The following is a 14,974-nucleotide window of genomic DNA, read 5'->3' as shown; positions in this document are numbered from 1 at the left end:
TGAGGAGAAAGAGAAAGAAGATGACGAGGAATTGGACGCGGACTATGTAAAGAAGAACTTTGATCGATTGTACGTACAAAAGGTGGTTGGTTGGATAGAGGATGGAAAGAATGTGTTTATCACCGGGTCACCGGGTCGAGGCAAATCAACCTGCGTGGGTAAGGTGATAAAAGAATTGTACGGAAAGGGCGTGAGGCTCGTGGCTACCGGGTCCACCGGTGTGGCAGCCGTCAACATCGGATACGATGCTCTGGAGGAACTCTTAAATGCTGTTAATCGAGAGTTGTTGTCCTGCGAGATGGAAAGGATTCTCTCTCCGACCACGGTTCACAGTGCCTTTGGTTTGAGGAAAATGGAGTGTGGCTGGCTCAACGAGCATAGGCAAAATGAACAAGGGATCGAATCGTTCATGAGGCTATACGTGAAGCACCACAGCCGTTTTCGTAGTTCGTTTCTCAAAAGCCAGCGGTCACTGTCGTGTGCAAATGTTCCAAAAATTGCACACGCCAGCCTGGTTGTTTTGGACGAGGTTTCTATGACTGACGGACTGTTGGTTGAAGCGCTGGACGCGGTGGGCAGATTTTGGCATCCCGAAACCGATCGCCCATTTGGTGGCCTCGGGATGGTGTTTGTCGGTGATTTTCAACAATTGCCGCCCGTGAATAGTGGTACGCGAAAGAACCCCAACTTCCTGTTCGACAAGAAGAAATGGACTACCCCGACTTCTAAAGGTGGATGGATCGATCACGTGCTGCAGCTCAAGGTCAATATCCGTCAAGAGGGAGATTTGGAGTATGGAAAGCTCATAGATCGAATGGCAATGAATGCACTGTTGGATGAAGATATCGAGTTGCTCCAGGCATGCGTAATGAGAGCGAACAGTTGCAACAGAGGCCTCTCTTTGGCCATGAATCCCTACATCATGCCTTTTGTTCCACGTATCTTTACCAATAAGGATCACATAGCTCAATATACACGAAGGGTGTTAGAAGAAGTAGGCGAAGAGACCAGGATCACTCTGTCTGCGCGAGAGGAGTACGAACCCAGCAAGGATAAAATTTGTCTCGCTTACGGCAAAAATAAGGTACAAGGGAAGATTGATCAGTTCATCCGCAAATTGACAGAAGATTGCGATGCCGAATTGTTCATCGGGTGCCCCGTTCGATTTTTGGAAAACAAGAGCCTAGAGGAAGGAGTGGTGAATGGTGCCATTGCTAAGTTAGTGGGGGTCGCTGAAAAGGGTGGACATCCCATCTTTGAATTGAAAAGTGGAAATCAGTACACGCTATCACGATCGAGTTCGACGATCTACCTCGATGATTACACTCCCCGACAACGTCGCGAGATCGACATAGGGCGTATGCGACCGTTACCTGGAAGACCAGTGGCAAAGTTCACGTATAAGCATTATAGAGTCAAGATGGCATTAGCCATGACACCGTATGCCGTCCAAGGTTGTACCCTAGACACTGCCATCGTCCACCCCAACGTGGACTTCAAAAACGAATATACGACGATCGAAGCCCTTTTGGTATCACTGAGTCGACTCCGCTCCAGTGGCATTCACAGTCCCGGTCGAACGGAAACGATACGCGCCATCCCAAAACCAACGCTGAGTTTGAATACTTCCGACGACGGTACACCGCAACCGCGCGGATTGTATTTGACGCGATTCGTTCCTTTTGACTACTACGTGAATCCAAAAGTCAGAAGCTACTTAGACAATATCAAAGAGCGGCATTCACTACTCCGAAACCATGGAAAGGGTGAGCCCGATGGGGACGTACGGTTACGTTGAGTTCAAAGATGGCCTGGCCATCAAAAGGCCGCACAAAGACATGGACCCCTTTGCCAACAGAGAATTTATTGCTTACAAGCGCATGAAACCTATAATGGACAAACTGTCGGTCGCTCGGTTGTACGAGGTGGGTGTATTGAGGTGTTCGGAACAGTTGTCTTTTGTAGACGCTTTGTTTTTCGAGGACGTCGGTACCGAGCTCGAACAGTGGTTTTTGTCGCAGTGGCTTTTCGACCCTGTGGAGGTATTGCTGCGTCCTCTGCTCTCTACCTTGGAGTACCTGGAAAATATCGGTGTTTTGCACCTCGATGTTCACCCTCGTAACGTATGCGTGCGTCTCGATGGACGCGGACAACTGACGGCCAAACTGATCGATTTTGGCAGGAGCGTCGTGCTAAGAGACGATAACGAATGGGGCTGCCATCCAAAGTATACAGGATATCTGGTAGATCCTCTGACGGGATTGTTCTCGAATCAAGATCATTTGCCCAAACCAGCCGCGAAAGAAGCCACGATGGAAGAACTTTACAACCTTTCTTTATATCGCGATCCCATGGCTCTTGTCGCCGTGGTGGTAAAAGGGCAACAAGAATTTCCATCTGGGTTGACGTTGGGTTCCGCTGACGATGTGTACGCTCTGGGGATGTGTGTCGTTCGCTCGTTGACCATGTTCCTGGACGTGCCCTGGAGAGAGTGGAAAGCGTTACACCAAGTCAAATCCAATGCAGAGTTTAGCGAAAAGTTGCGCGTATTCTGTGACATCGTTCGGCGAAACCCTGCATGGGATTCTTCCTTTTTTTACGATTTACATCTGAGGATTAGACCAAATTCGTCGCGGCCACAGGACGTCAGCGACTTTGAAGCAAGGGCTCGCGCAGTAGAGATACGTCTTCATAGCGTGAGCACGTTATACCCCCATTTTTTTGATCGCCTTACGGAAGTGTACGACGACGCAACAAGTCAATTGATCAGCAAATGCGTCCATCCCGATCGGCATCGTCGGTACAAGAGAGGCTGGAAGAGCGACAAAAAAAGACAAAAATTCGTTCGGCGAGAGTCGATCGACGTCCAAGTGGTCAGAGACAAGAGGGTCATTCACCTGTCTTTGGGGCGTTGTTGGATCATGACGGGAGTCGTGAAGTCGGGCACGGTGAAGTGGTGGACAACAGCACAGGGGGCTATGATGAATGACAAAAGACGAGGAGCCGTTGCTTTGAAGCTGTTTATTGAAAAGTCTATGGAGCTAGAGCCTAGTCTAAAGGGCAAACGCTACCGGGAATGGCCGTTCGATTTTGAGTTGCAGAAAGAAACATGGCTCAGGACGTTGGCCCTGTACGGCCACGAAGAGAACCAGGAGCACCCTGAACGCGATACGGAGCCAGATCCTCTGCCTCGGGCGACCGGCACGAATGAACCAGTAAAAGGATGACACACACGACCAAAATTGCAACCAACGAAAAGGCGACAGCGACTAGGGTCGTGGAATTGGAAGTGCAGGATGGTGAAGGCGAACGGCAATTTGCAGGCGTCGGGAGAGCGTCGTCGCTTGCGCGACGCAATCTCATCAGAACGCGATTATCCAGATATTGCCAGAGGTCCGTGGCGATGGCCGTAGTACCAACGCTGGGACGGTCCAAGCCGGCGACTGGATCTCGCAAGACGACAGCTGACACCTCGTGAAGGTCTTTAAGTATCAAGCGACCTGTTACCAGAAGAGCCACGAATCTCGTCCCTTTGACGTTGGCTCGCAGTCCAGTGAATGTGGGACCGTTCAGTCGTAGCGTCTCGCCCCAACTCGGCGGTGATAAAAGCACGGCGACGGAAGCGGGATTGGTTGCAAAGGTCAAATTCTGCAACGAGGTCTCAGCATCGAGATGCGATGATCGCGGTCTCAGTACGACGGCAGCGGTGCGATCTGCCGTAGGCACATAAGTGACCGATGCCGTCGCATTGATGCATTCACCGTTGTCGAAAGTGATATCCCTGATGAGGAGCCGTTCCGCAGACGAGACGATTAGCGCGCAGTACGTGGGCCCCTGCGGGTCTACCAACACGAAGTCGCGAGTCTTTTGTAGCACGAGTCCTTCGAGGCACATGGGACGGAGCAGTACTCGACGCGTCGAAAGTCGCAGTGCGCGGGAAACGGTGGCTCTCAGATTGCTCTCGGGGCACGCGATGGGATTTCGATCGGGAACCCGTGTGACGATCTCGTCATCTGGGGCTATCCACAGAGTGACGGAGGTGCTAGGATCTAGGGTGAGCGTATCGCCGGCATGTCCGGCGCACGAGTCTGCCTCGCATTTAAACGTTTGTGGTTGCACGCCTATTGCTGCAGATATGACTTGCAATGTAAAGAGTAGGTCGGCGACCGACATGACTTGAATTATATATATGTGTATGTATGTATGTATTACAATAAAATCATAGCATGTCTGAAGAGTCTTGTTTCTTAATGTGTAGCCGCTTCGTGATTTGGAATAAAAGAAATCATTGTTTTTTTAGTACAGAGTTTTATTCATCGATACCATGTTTAGAATAAAATGACATGCCATTGCTAGTTTATTTCTTGCGACTGACTCTTTAGCTGCTACAGGCTCTCATGTGATCGTCGAGTAAATGGCTGGGAAACATCCTTTGGCAAGTAGGGCACTGCAGTTCGTTGGATGCTTGCGCTCTCGGTCTCGAAGGGGGTGCTTGGACAGACTTGCGACATTCTGCTCGAGGTCTTAATGCACCTACTCCAGTCGTGGCCGATGAGTATCCTTGGTGAATCCGATGAGTCAGGTCCAGGTAGTTCTTTTGGAATCGTTCGCACTCGCCTGCCAAGCGGTGATTTTCTTTTTTCATCGCCTCGAGATCACCGGCTGCCTTGAGTTTTTCTTGGCGTTCCTTCTTAAAATCGTCCTCGTAACTCTTGAGGGCCATCTGCGCTAGCTTGAGTTCATCTTGCACTTCTTTCAACTTTGCCTGGAAGTCATCGCGCTGTCTCGTAGTTTGCAAAATGTCCCTCTGAAGTTTGGCCACTTTTTCGCGTTCGCACTCGACTACCTTTTTCAGCGCCTCGGGATCACCTGCTGCCTCGCGTTCCTTCTTAACGTAACTCGTGAGGACCAAATGCGTTTGTTGGAGTTCATCTTGTACCTCTTTCAACTGTGCTTGAAAATCATCGCGCTGTCTAGTAGTTTGAAAAATATCTCCCTGAAGCGACGAGAGTTTTTTACGCAGGCTTTCCACCAGCTTGGCATTTTCTTTCGATTCAGTCGTTGCCTTTTCCAGTTCGCCTCGGAGGAGATCTTGCTCTTCTTCCATTTCTGTCAACTTGTTCCTCAGCATTTCCGTTTCGCCTTCGAGAACCGACTGCTTGTTCTCCAATTCTTTCCCCAAACGATTCGTTTCTCTTTTTGCGTCTTCTAGTTTCGTCATCCCCTCGGCCACTTCTCCATCTTCGACTGTCTCTCGAGCATCTTCATGGCGAGCGTCGCTCTCGTCCTGGCCGGCGTCGCTGGCGTCGTCCCATACACCATTCAAAATGTCTCTGACGTCTGGATTTGCCTCTGCCACGCTGCCAATCGCCTCTTTCAACCGGCCGACGTTCACCACTTTTTCGCCCTTGTCAGAGAGTAGCTTTTCTTTCATAGACTCGTTCTCTGTTACGATAAGTTCGCAAAATACTTGTTTTGCTTCCAGTTGCCTTTGGAGTTTCGTCACCTCCCGAGTCAGACGAGTGTTTTGCTCCTTCAGAGCGTCCGTGTCTCTGTCTTGGATGGCGGTCAACAGACGCTTGAGTTCCTTTACTTCCCTTTCTCTGTCATTTCTTTCGCCTCTCAACTTCATGATGATCTCGTGGAGCTCGCCATTTTCCGTGGCCAAATCCACTCCATTTCCGTATTCGTTTGAAATGCGTTCCAAGTTTAATCTAAGTTTGGTATTTTCTCGGGTGAGCGCCTCGAGGATCTTTTTCGATACACCGGGTGTAACGATGGCTCCTTGGGACGATACTCCTTTCTTCTCTAGTATGAGACTCAACTGCGTTATTCTATTCTCGGCTCTTGACAGGGTTTCTTGCGTTCTTTCTAGTTTTTCCGTGACAGAGTTGAGCTCTTCCTTTTTTTCTTGTAGCTGTCGAGCCAGATTTTGGATCCCGACGAGTCGAGTGGACCATTGACTTTTCTCTCTGAGCAGCTCCGCCAGCGTACAACGCATGCGGGTCATCTCCGTCGCCAAGGTCGTCACCTTGCTCGTCTCTGCTTCGTTGTCCATTTTCTTCGGATCTGCTCCGTCTTCCATGCTTCTTCTCACTACAACTAAGAGATCTCGAATCGTTTGCGCGTTTTATGGTGTTGCGATGAACAGACGGGACTTTCCCTTTGGTGACGTCACATCCACGTTGTTCTATAGTTCGTTTTTAGCCCATCCACGTCATAAGATGAAGTTTTTTCTCTTTTCCCTGGGACTTTTCGAGGGGAAATATACCGCGTCAAGAGAGGAAGTAGGATAATAGTTCCTTTTTTTGTTTGGGTGGAGGGTGGATTATGTTTCGTTTCGTCATTTGACGGACGGGACATTTCGTGAGAAATATACCGCGTCACTAGAATTTTCCCCTTTTTTTGTTTTCCTTTTGGGTGGAGAGGATTATTTTTCCTTTTCGTCATTGAAAAAATAAGATATAAATAAAAAAAATAAAAAAATCGCATGTCGAATGCTTTTGAGACTTTTCGGTGGACGTGAACTTGAATAAATGGTCTCTGGCAGAGTACGTGAGTGAAGCCGATATAATATGACACGATTACACCCACATTAGTCATGCGCGGGTTTGAGGAGGCTGGAATATCTATAACCATGGCAACCAAAAATATGGCTAAAAATAAAATCATATGACCCCCATGACCTTCCAAAATAACCCATTTAGGCTCCGCCCCCAGCGTGTCACGCGTGACGTAGATGCAGTTGACAAAAGGGAGGGGTAGGCCGGGAAGCAATTTGCGCGTGACATCTTAAATTGTCAACTTTTACCGTGGGAGGGGGAAGTAAAGTGACGAAACTTCATAGACCAATCAAATCGCTGCATTTGATCACGTGACACTAAGACCCCGCCCACACTAACTCTCTATCTCTCCGCTCTCGACCAATAGGATTGAGGGATAGAGAGGTTAAACATCAAGCTAAATAGAGCAAATAATGTTTCCAGTTTTGCCTCATCCCGACATTTTAACAATTGATTAGTTTTTCTTCTCACTTGAACCATTTTCAGCAGAATTTTGCTGATCTTTTCAACGTTAATAAAATTCAGAATTTAAACAACTGCGTATAATAACCTTCCAAATAACAACCTGAATTTTTCTACCAAAATTCGGCCTATTAGAAGAAACTATGATCGAAGAAATTACTGCGCGAACAGCTGAATTCATCCATTTAATAGAGGTTCAATTCAATCCCTTTGTTTCCAGACTACCATCCTTAATTACCTTGAAACACCTATTTTCTGCATATAAATGCACTATTTACTTTGTAAACTGAAACCTTTGCCTAGCATAAATAAATAAACTCAAAAGTGCGCCAAGCTTTACTTTGTAGTTTCATCGAAACTATTCTCTACAAAAACATTCCTTTAACGTCGTTAACTTTATGAATCTCACAGAAATGAATTTCATCTGTATCCTTCTGCACATGCTCATTTGCTGGTTCTCCAATATGGCTATCGCAAGTGCCACCGCAAGTCAATGTAAGGCAGCTTCTTACTCCGTACAAGATCACGTGCTTATAAACCACGCCATCAATGCCGGGCCTGCGGAGCTGATTGAACACTGCATCTCCCGGTGCATAAGACATCTCGGTTGTCATAGCAGCAACTTTCATCGGATAAGCAAATGGTGTGAACTGAATGATAAAACACACGCTTCCCACCCTGAAGATATGAGACAAGTTCCATTTACAAACTACATGGAGAATACTCTAAGACCTCTCACCTGCAACAAAGACTCAGAATGTGGCAGCACTTTGATTTGCTTTCTTTCAAAGTGCGAAGGTAAGCTCGAGTTTGGTGACTAGTTGATCTTACTCAGCTTAACAACAAAATTTCTGTCCTCTTTCTTTTCAACTGAACCCGAAAGCGGGACGGCCCGAACATGCGGCGTAGGGGAGGAAAATGACGTGGGAGCACCAGGGAAGGCGGGAGAGGAAGCAGACCAAACAGCGGGAGGTTTTACCCGTACCCTCTCCTATTTTGGCCCCAAGTCAAGTCCTCTTTTTTGGCCCCAAGTTACTTTGAGTTAAAAGCAGAAAGACCACTATTTAAGAGTCATATGCCATCAGGCGCTCTCACTGTGGATGATAAAGTTCCTCTGTTCTGTTTTGTTCCGTTCTGTTCCACCGCTCGGATAATTAGTGGTGCTAGTAAACACACATTCTCTCTTAATTGAGTTGCCACACAAAATATGGCCTTACGTTTAATACCTTAATTCGATTACTATCATGTTTCGCTGTCTGCCATTATTTTATATTGTTCACAGTCCAGCTTGGTCAGTCGCACCTTTTTTGACTACAAGGCTGTTCATTACGACTGTAGGCTTGTTCAAATTCGAAACTGTACTTTAAAAGAAGCAACTATACTTTAAAGTCTTAAACGTATTTGTTCTTCTTTAACACAGAATGTAGCACTCGTGCACTTGGAATGGAAAATAATGTATTGCCAAACTCAGCCATCACAGCTTCAACAGTATGGCGGACCGTTGGACACGAACCTTGGCTAGCTCGTCTAAATAATGTTAAAAATGGCCACATGGGATCCTGGTCGGCGTATTTGAATGAAGCTGGACAGTGGTTACAAATTAACCTTGGGGAGGAGAGACTGTTGACAAAACTCGCCACACAGGGGAGGCCTTCCTGGTCCCCTCCTCAATGGGTAACGTCATACAAAATTTTGTTTAGTTCAGACAGTGTACATGTCAAATGGGAGGAATACAAGGAAAATGACGTTGTGAAGGTATGGATTTCTTAAGGCTAGTTTCTACTTAGCTAGCGGCGTCTAGTAGGAGTCGGAGTAGTAAGCGGAGTCGTGACATCGTTTAAAACCCGTTGAAAATAAAAATTCGGCCCCGACTCGTAATCGGAGTTATCAATACGCGGCGGAATCGGTAATGAGAAGAATCTGAACGTTTCCGTTTTCTTCCCACTCGCTTACCATATGTCTCCGTCGCTTACGATCCAGTGAAACTATCAGATTGTGGGAGTTGGATGCAGAAACGCAAGAATGAACCAATCACAATGTTAGTTCCCACGCTTTGTGTTTGGTTAAGGTCTTCCGCTTTTGCTCGCCAGAAGGGGTTTGTTTTAAAAGTAACGTTTTTAAAAAGCCAGCCACATTTATTTATTTAAATTAGTTAACTATTTTGTTAGCTAGGTTGTTTATTTGCCATTCGCCACTTTAAAACGTCAAGGGAACTGGGTCGAGTTAACTCTCGCAAAGACCTCTGGGACTGTTACTATAGGGACAAGGGAAAAAGATTGGCCAATAGCTGATCGGCGCGTCACTAGTAATAATCCCAGAAACATTTGCGGTACTTAACATTTAATTTCGGCTCCAGCTCCCTTCTTTTTTCTAATGTCGCGCAAATTGAAATATTGCTTTGGCCTTTCCTAACAGGTTTCTCTTTTGAGAATCGACGTCATTGGTTACTTTGTATCAACAATCTTCCCAATGCAATTTACGGTTAAGTCTTACTTTAAGAAAGAATGCTTCTCTGTAATCGTTGTTATCGAATGAATGTATTTCAAAGAAATGAATTGTACACATTTATTTCCTTTGCAGGTTTTCACGGCAAATTCTGATCGCAACACCATCGTGTCACACGTTCTAACTCCAAGGTTCAGGGCAAGATACGTGCGATTTGTTGTGTTGACATGGCATAACCATATATCTATGCGAGTGGAGCTTTATGGCTGTTCTGCACCATAGATGAAAATTAAGCTAACCGAGTGGCAGAGGTTCATGTAGTGTTAACCGCGTTTTGGTATCTAAGTGACGCTTCTAATCTTGTGATCTTGAATCGTTGAAAAATAGTATCTGATGGATAGAAGCACCTTTTTCTCGTCTTTTGTGTTATTGAACCAATATACATCGCACTTTTGTACTATTTCTTTGCGTAATAACAGTTGTCACAGGGAGAAATTACTAGGAAATATGCTTGCCGCGAAAAAGAACGCCCTGAAATGACGTCACAATCATTCCCAGTCTCCTGTTTTCACTTGCGCGGTTTTGTAGTGCCCCGGAAGTGAAATTTCACGTTTTCAGTAGCTCAAAACACGGGAAAGAAATATCGCTATCGAATTTTTTTTTTGTTTTTGGCTCTCCTTATCAGTTCACTGTCTAGATTGTATCAAGCAACAACAAAAAAACTTGTTTCATATTCACTTTAAAATTCAACAACAATCACCCTATTCTCTCACGGGCCGAGAATAGGGAAAGAAGATCATATAACACAGTACAAGCGCAAAGATGCTTGTCAGTTATATTATAGATAATCTGTTTACCTTCCTCGTCTTTCACCTCTCCGTAGTGGAGCTCGGGCTTGGATGCGAAGGAGAAAATTGAGGGATAAAGACTTGTTCCTGCCACCGTGCGCGTCACGGTAGACGACTGGGAATGAGCCAGTCTGTTAAAGCTTTGTGAGCAGGCGCAGTAAGATGCAACACAATTGATCTGGGCCCAGTTGTTCGAAGCATGGTTAGTGTTAACCAGCGTTTAATACCTTGACAACGTATTGGTTTTGATACTGCTTAACCAATGGTTAAAGCTAACCATGCTTTTAGCAACTCAGCCCTGTATAAGACGGTTAAGGAGATTAATGTACGAAAACAGCAGACGTTCCCTGTTAGAGACCGCAGGACGCCAAGACGCTGTGAGACCTGTTTATATCAATTTGAGAAGATTCGCAATAAAAGTGATCATCATTCGTTGCAAATTTTTCGTCCTTTTCATTGGCCGAGAGCCCAACACGCGACCTGCAAATAACTGCCTACAAATAATGGTCTGCTCGTGCACAATGTCGTCCAACTTTGTTTCGCTGCAAATAATATTCTGCTCATGCGTAAATGAAACCACGCTATTCTCATTCTTGCGATCGCTCTTGCGTGAAAATGGCATATCACTACGCTTCCCGAAAAGATATTCCTTATAAAAACAAACCCGGTAATCGAATGATAAAACAGTGAACTCGGTTATCGCAAAATATCGCGAATTGTCAGTGGCGAGCAGATCAATTGTTAATTGTTCGTGTCTGTGTTGTTTGTTGTTTAAGCATTTCAGTTTCTGTATATTTTAGTGGGGATGACTCTGTAATCTTTTAACTTTTAAATTTTTACCTTTTATAAATTTTAGATTTTAGATAATTATAAATTCACCTTATGATACCATGTATAAACTCATTTTATAATTTTTCTCCTATTATTTTAGAGTCCCCAATTACCTTTCATAAGGTAAAGACATCGACATTTAAATAAAGTTGTTAAAGTTGTTATGTTATGTTGTGTCTTCTACTTTCGGGGAATGGGAAGGCACTCCCTTATTTGGCATAAACGGATCGGAAAAGTAACGCTGAATGTCACGGTTACGGTCCCGACTTCCTCGTTTTCAAAATTGCCCAAAATATCTGACAACATCAAACAACATCAAGTTAATGCAGTTATCTCCTACGAGAGAACCCTGGGAACGAGGTTGTCGAGGACAAATCATAATGATAATAATAACATTTACCTTTATAGCAACATTTCCATTGCTGTCCAAAGGCGCTTTACAACAACAACTATTTCAGTTTTAAAGAAAAATAGATTAAAATAAATTAATAATAATACATTCTTTTTAAAACCCAGTTTAAAATTAAGCGGTGCGTTAAAAATTCACAATATTGTTAGAATAAAAATATGAATAAAATCAAAGAAAAAGAAGATGTAGGACAGTGTAGGAAATATGTTCCTAGGACGAGCATAAATTAAAAGCCGTCTTAAAAAGAAAAGTTTTAACTAAACGTTTTTGAAATTGATTAAGACAACCGCAGCGCCTTATATTCTGGGGTAATTTGTTCAACAGAGCAGGGGCTGCGGATGAGAAGGCTCTGTAACCATACGTTTTTAAATTATAGGACATATTGTCGAGACGATTGTGGTAGAGGTAAGGGGGTGGGGAAAGGGGCGGGGTAAGGGGCGGGGCTTAAACTAGGTGCCTCAGTCCGTATTGCAGGTCTAGCCCTCTTACCGCGTGGCACGCTCCCTCTTCCTCCTCCGAGGATTAATGATATATTGCTTGATTATCAGTTTATCGATTGGCTTCGCCTGGTTCAAGGCTCGGGTTTAACCTGACTGTTTGAGACATTTACAAATGGTCATTGTCAAAAGTCATTAGTAATTGATCAAAAACAAATTTTCAGATTGGCTGTTTTAAAAAGAAATTTAATTGAACCAGTTTAATGAGAAAAATCGATTGTTCTCCCTTATTTGGATTAGGCTCGGCACATGTGAAGTGCGACGTCTGAACCGGTCACTGTAATCATCATAATAATATACACGAAAAAATACTCAATTCTGATTGGCTGAGAAAGGAGTGCGGCTATCGACTAAATTTTGGGAATTTTTACGCCTATCGGTTAACCTCATTGAGACCCTTTTTTATTGACTGTGGTCCACTGTGCAACTTTACCAACATCAGCTTGAAGAACTTGATTTAAGGCTCCCGGTGCTGATCTATAATCAACATTAGCACTGATAGTAGTATCATCCGCATATAGTGTCTGCTGCTGAATGTTCCAGTATCTTTGGTAGATCGTTTATAAATATAAGAAACAAGACTGGTCCCAGGATACTCCCTTGAGGGAGTCAGCATCTCTGAGAGTTGAATGACACCCATCGATGTTTACATAATGCGTACGATCACTAAGGTAACTTTCAAAGAATGAAACATAATCATTATCGATACCAGCGGCCCGGAGCTTCTGTAAAAGAAGCGTATGATCGATAAGATCGAAAACTTTTTTGTAGTCAATCATCACCAGGCCAGTAACATTGTCCTTGTCCAGATTGAGTAAAAGCTCGTCAAGAAGTCGTATCAAAGCTGTCTCATTGGAGAACGACTTTTTAAACCAAGATTGGAGTTTATACAGTATCCTGTTTGAAATTGTCAAAAAGTCACACAAATGGTCGCAAATGTGTAAATATTAGAGGGTTTTTCCTGACGGGCAGCAGGCACCGCGTTTAAGTTCAATTGGCACATTATAGCCCAATCTGTAGCAATCTGTTTGATGCTAACATCAATAAAGCAGGTCTGGTTCGTCCCTTTTTCAAAGCTTAATAACTTCGATGTCATCATCCTACAATTTTTTGTTATAATCAAGCAAGAAACTACCCTTGGTGCCAGAGGGTTTTCTTTTTCTTTCCTAATTTCTGATAGTTCGCGGGAGCTTTATCAAACCGAGCACGGTTCGTTATTTCCATCCCAGAGGTATGAGGATGAATCAAATAATTATTTTGCTCAATTCCCCTATTCCTAGTATTTTGGAAAAATTTATTAGCCGGGGCGTTTAATTAACATGGGACGTTTGGTAGGGGCGCTCTAATTCAAATTTGTGGGACGTTAAAGAGCCCACACACTGTTCGTAAAGAGAGTAGGGGACGTATTCCCCAATGTGAAGGTCAATCTCAAATTCGCCCTCACCTAGAAGGCATCATTACTCATTTTTTTCTTACCTGTAAACAGCACCATAAGCAGTCTGGTAAATGTCCCCCCGCCAGTGTTGTAAATTATCCATGAAAGACGCTCAGAGAGGAGTGCATAATGAGATATTTACTATCTACAATTTAGCAGAAACTGAGACACTTCGTTCTTGAATTAAAACCATATCTGAAACATATGAAACAAGATACTCGGTATATTTTTTAATTCAATTTTTTCTTCGTGATTAATGACCTTGAGAAGGAAAAAACGAAGTAACACATAGCGTTCAAAGCAACAATAAATAAATCATCTGCGTGAATACGATAGAATGAAAAAAAACACCAAAATATTGTTGATTATGTTCGCGCTTATATTTTCTGTGCCAAGGAATAGATAACTCAGCTCTTCATCGGCTCTTGAACTTAAATAACCTGAGCTCCGTTGTATTTCCATTATATTTATTGGGGACACCCAAAGACTTTTTTCGACACTGTGCGAAGGAACAAATATTAACAAATCAGTCTGAAATTAGAGAAAAGCTAAAAAAATTAATTTCGAGATAAGCTTTCCATTCGTCAAAGATACAAGGAGTTTTTCTACTAAACTTGCCAACGATTTTCGAAGCTTTTATTTTTCGCATTACAGACTGACGGAAAAACCGTCGTTGTGTTTCTACAGATTCCATCGCATACGGGCAGTAAATCCGCATACAGCACGTACTCGTCACTATAAGTCACATCGTTTCAAAATGGGTGGTTAAATTTTGGCGGGGCCTTACTGTGCTCTAAAAAAAATATTCACAATTTTCTCTACAAACTTATTTTTTACCACTACTTTTATAAGGTCGCTGAACACAGTTTGATAGGTAGTGAAAAGTTGCTATTCATTCGTGTTATTCAATAGTCGTTGCAGGTGTAAAGCTCAGATTTGGCACAGACAAAATAATTTCATTTATGAGACATAACATTTTTTAGGTTAAACGTAGCCAGGGTTTCTATCGATGCCAGGGGAACCTGGATGATTTAAAACAAGCCTAAAATTTTAAATTTATGTTTTCAGTCTGAGGCAGAATCCAGTCATCTGATCAGTTTTCCTTATAGATTTGCACATAACTTAGAATTAGTAACAGTCATCATTTAAAAACAACTGAGCCAATTTTACTTAGAATTTGTAAGATTAATCATGAAGAAACTTGATTTTGTCACAAAACCCCATTAGTCAACTTTAAATTATTTTGAGGCTTTCATTGACGGAAGAGCGATATCAACAGAGTTTCTGCCATATTTCGTCAAATTTTAACGAGTAGATTTTATGATCATGTTGCCTGTTTACATCGCCTTTAAAAGTCAACAAAACGAGCGCTCTCACATTGCTGCCGAAGTTGACGAAAATGGAATATTTCTCAGCTTGTCCTTGCTCTTGTTTCTTTCAAGGTTCAATATTGTTTGCTGCGTATCTCCTCATGACAGAAGTGA

The 14,974-nt window shown here is 43.7% G+C and overlaps 2 protein-coding genes across 2 annotated transcripts in view; both read left to right on the top strand.

Annotated features, from left to right (window-relative positions):
* Positions 1–14,974, top strand: part of LOC140944712 (lactadherin-like) — a 228,011-nt gene that overhangs the window by 202,560 nt on the left and 10,477 nt on the right. The gene's annotated exons all lie outside the window — the stretch shown is intronic.
* On the top strand, positions 7,490–9,752 carry LOC140944714 (lactadherin-like). The gene is made up of 3 exons (XM_073393834.1): positions 7,490–7,823; positions 8,446–8,780; positions 9,606–9,752. Exons 1-3 carry the CDS (start codon positions 7,490–7,492, stop codon positions 9,750–9,752), a joined length of 816 nt encoding a protein of 271 aa, XP_073249935.1.

Source organism: Porites lutea, chromosome 7 (genome assembly GCF_958299795.1).
Source record: "Porites lutea chromosome 7, jaPorLute2.1, whole genome shotgun sequence".
NCBI classification, from domain to species: domain Eukaryota; kingdom Metazoa; phylum Cnidaria; class Anthozoa; order Scleractinia; family Poritidae; genus Porites; species Porites lutea.
This window is presented reverse-complemented; position numbering and strand designations above follow the sequence as displayed.

Bases quoted from the DNA above. Each gene is read 5' to 3' on its own strand.
- LOC140944714 (XM_073393834.1), top strand. From the start codon at position 7,490: ATGGCTATCGCAAGTGCCACCGCAAGTCAATGTAAGGCAGCTTCTTAC. The intron at 7,824-8,445 runs GTAAGCTCGAGT...TCTTTAACACAG, and splicing joins CTTTCTTTCAAAGTGCGAAG to AATGTAGCACTCGTGCACTT. The intron at 8,781-9,605 runs GTATGGATTTCT...TTTCCTTTGCAG, and splicing joins AGGAAAATGACGTTGTGAAG to GTTTTCACGGCAAATTCTGA.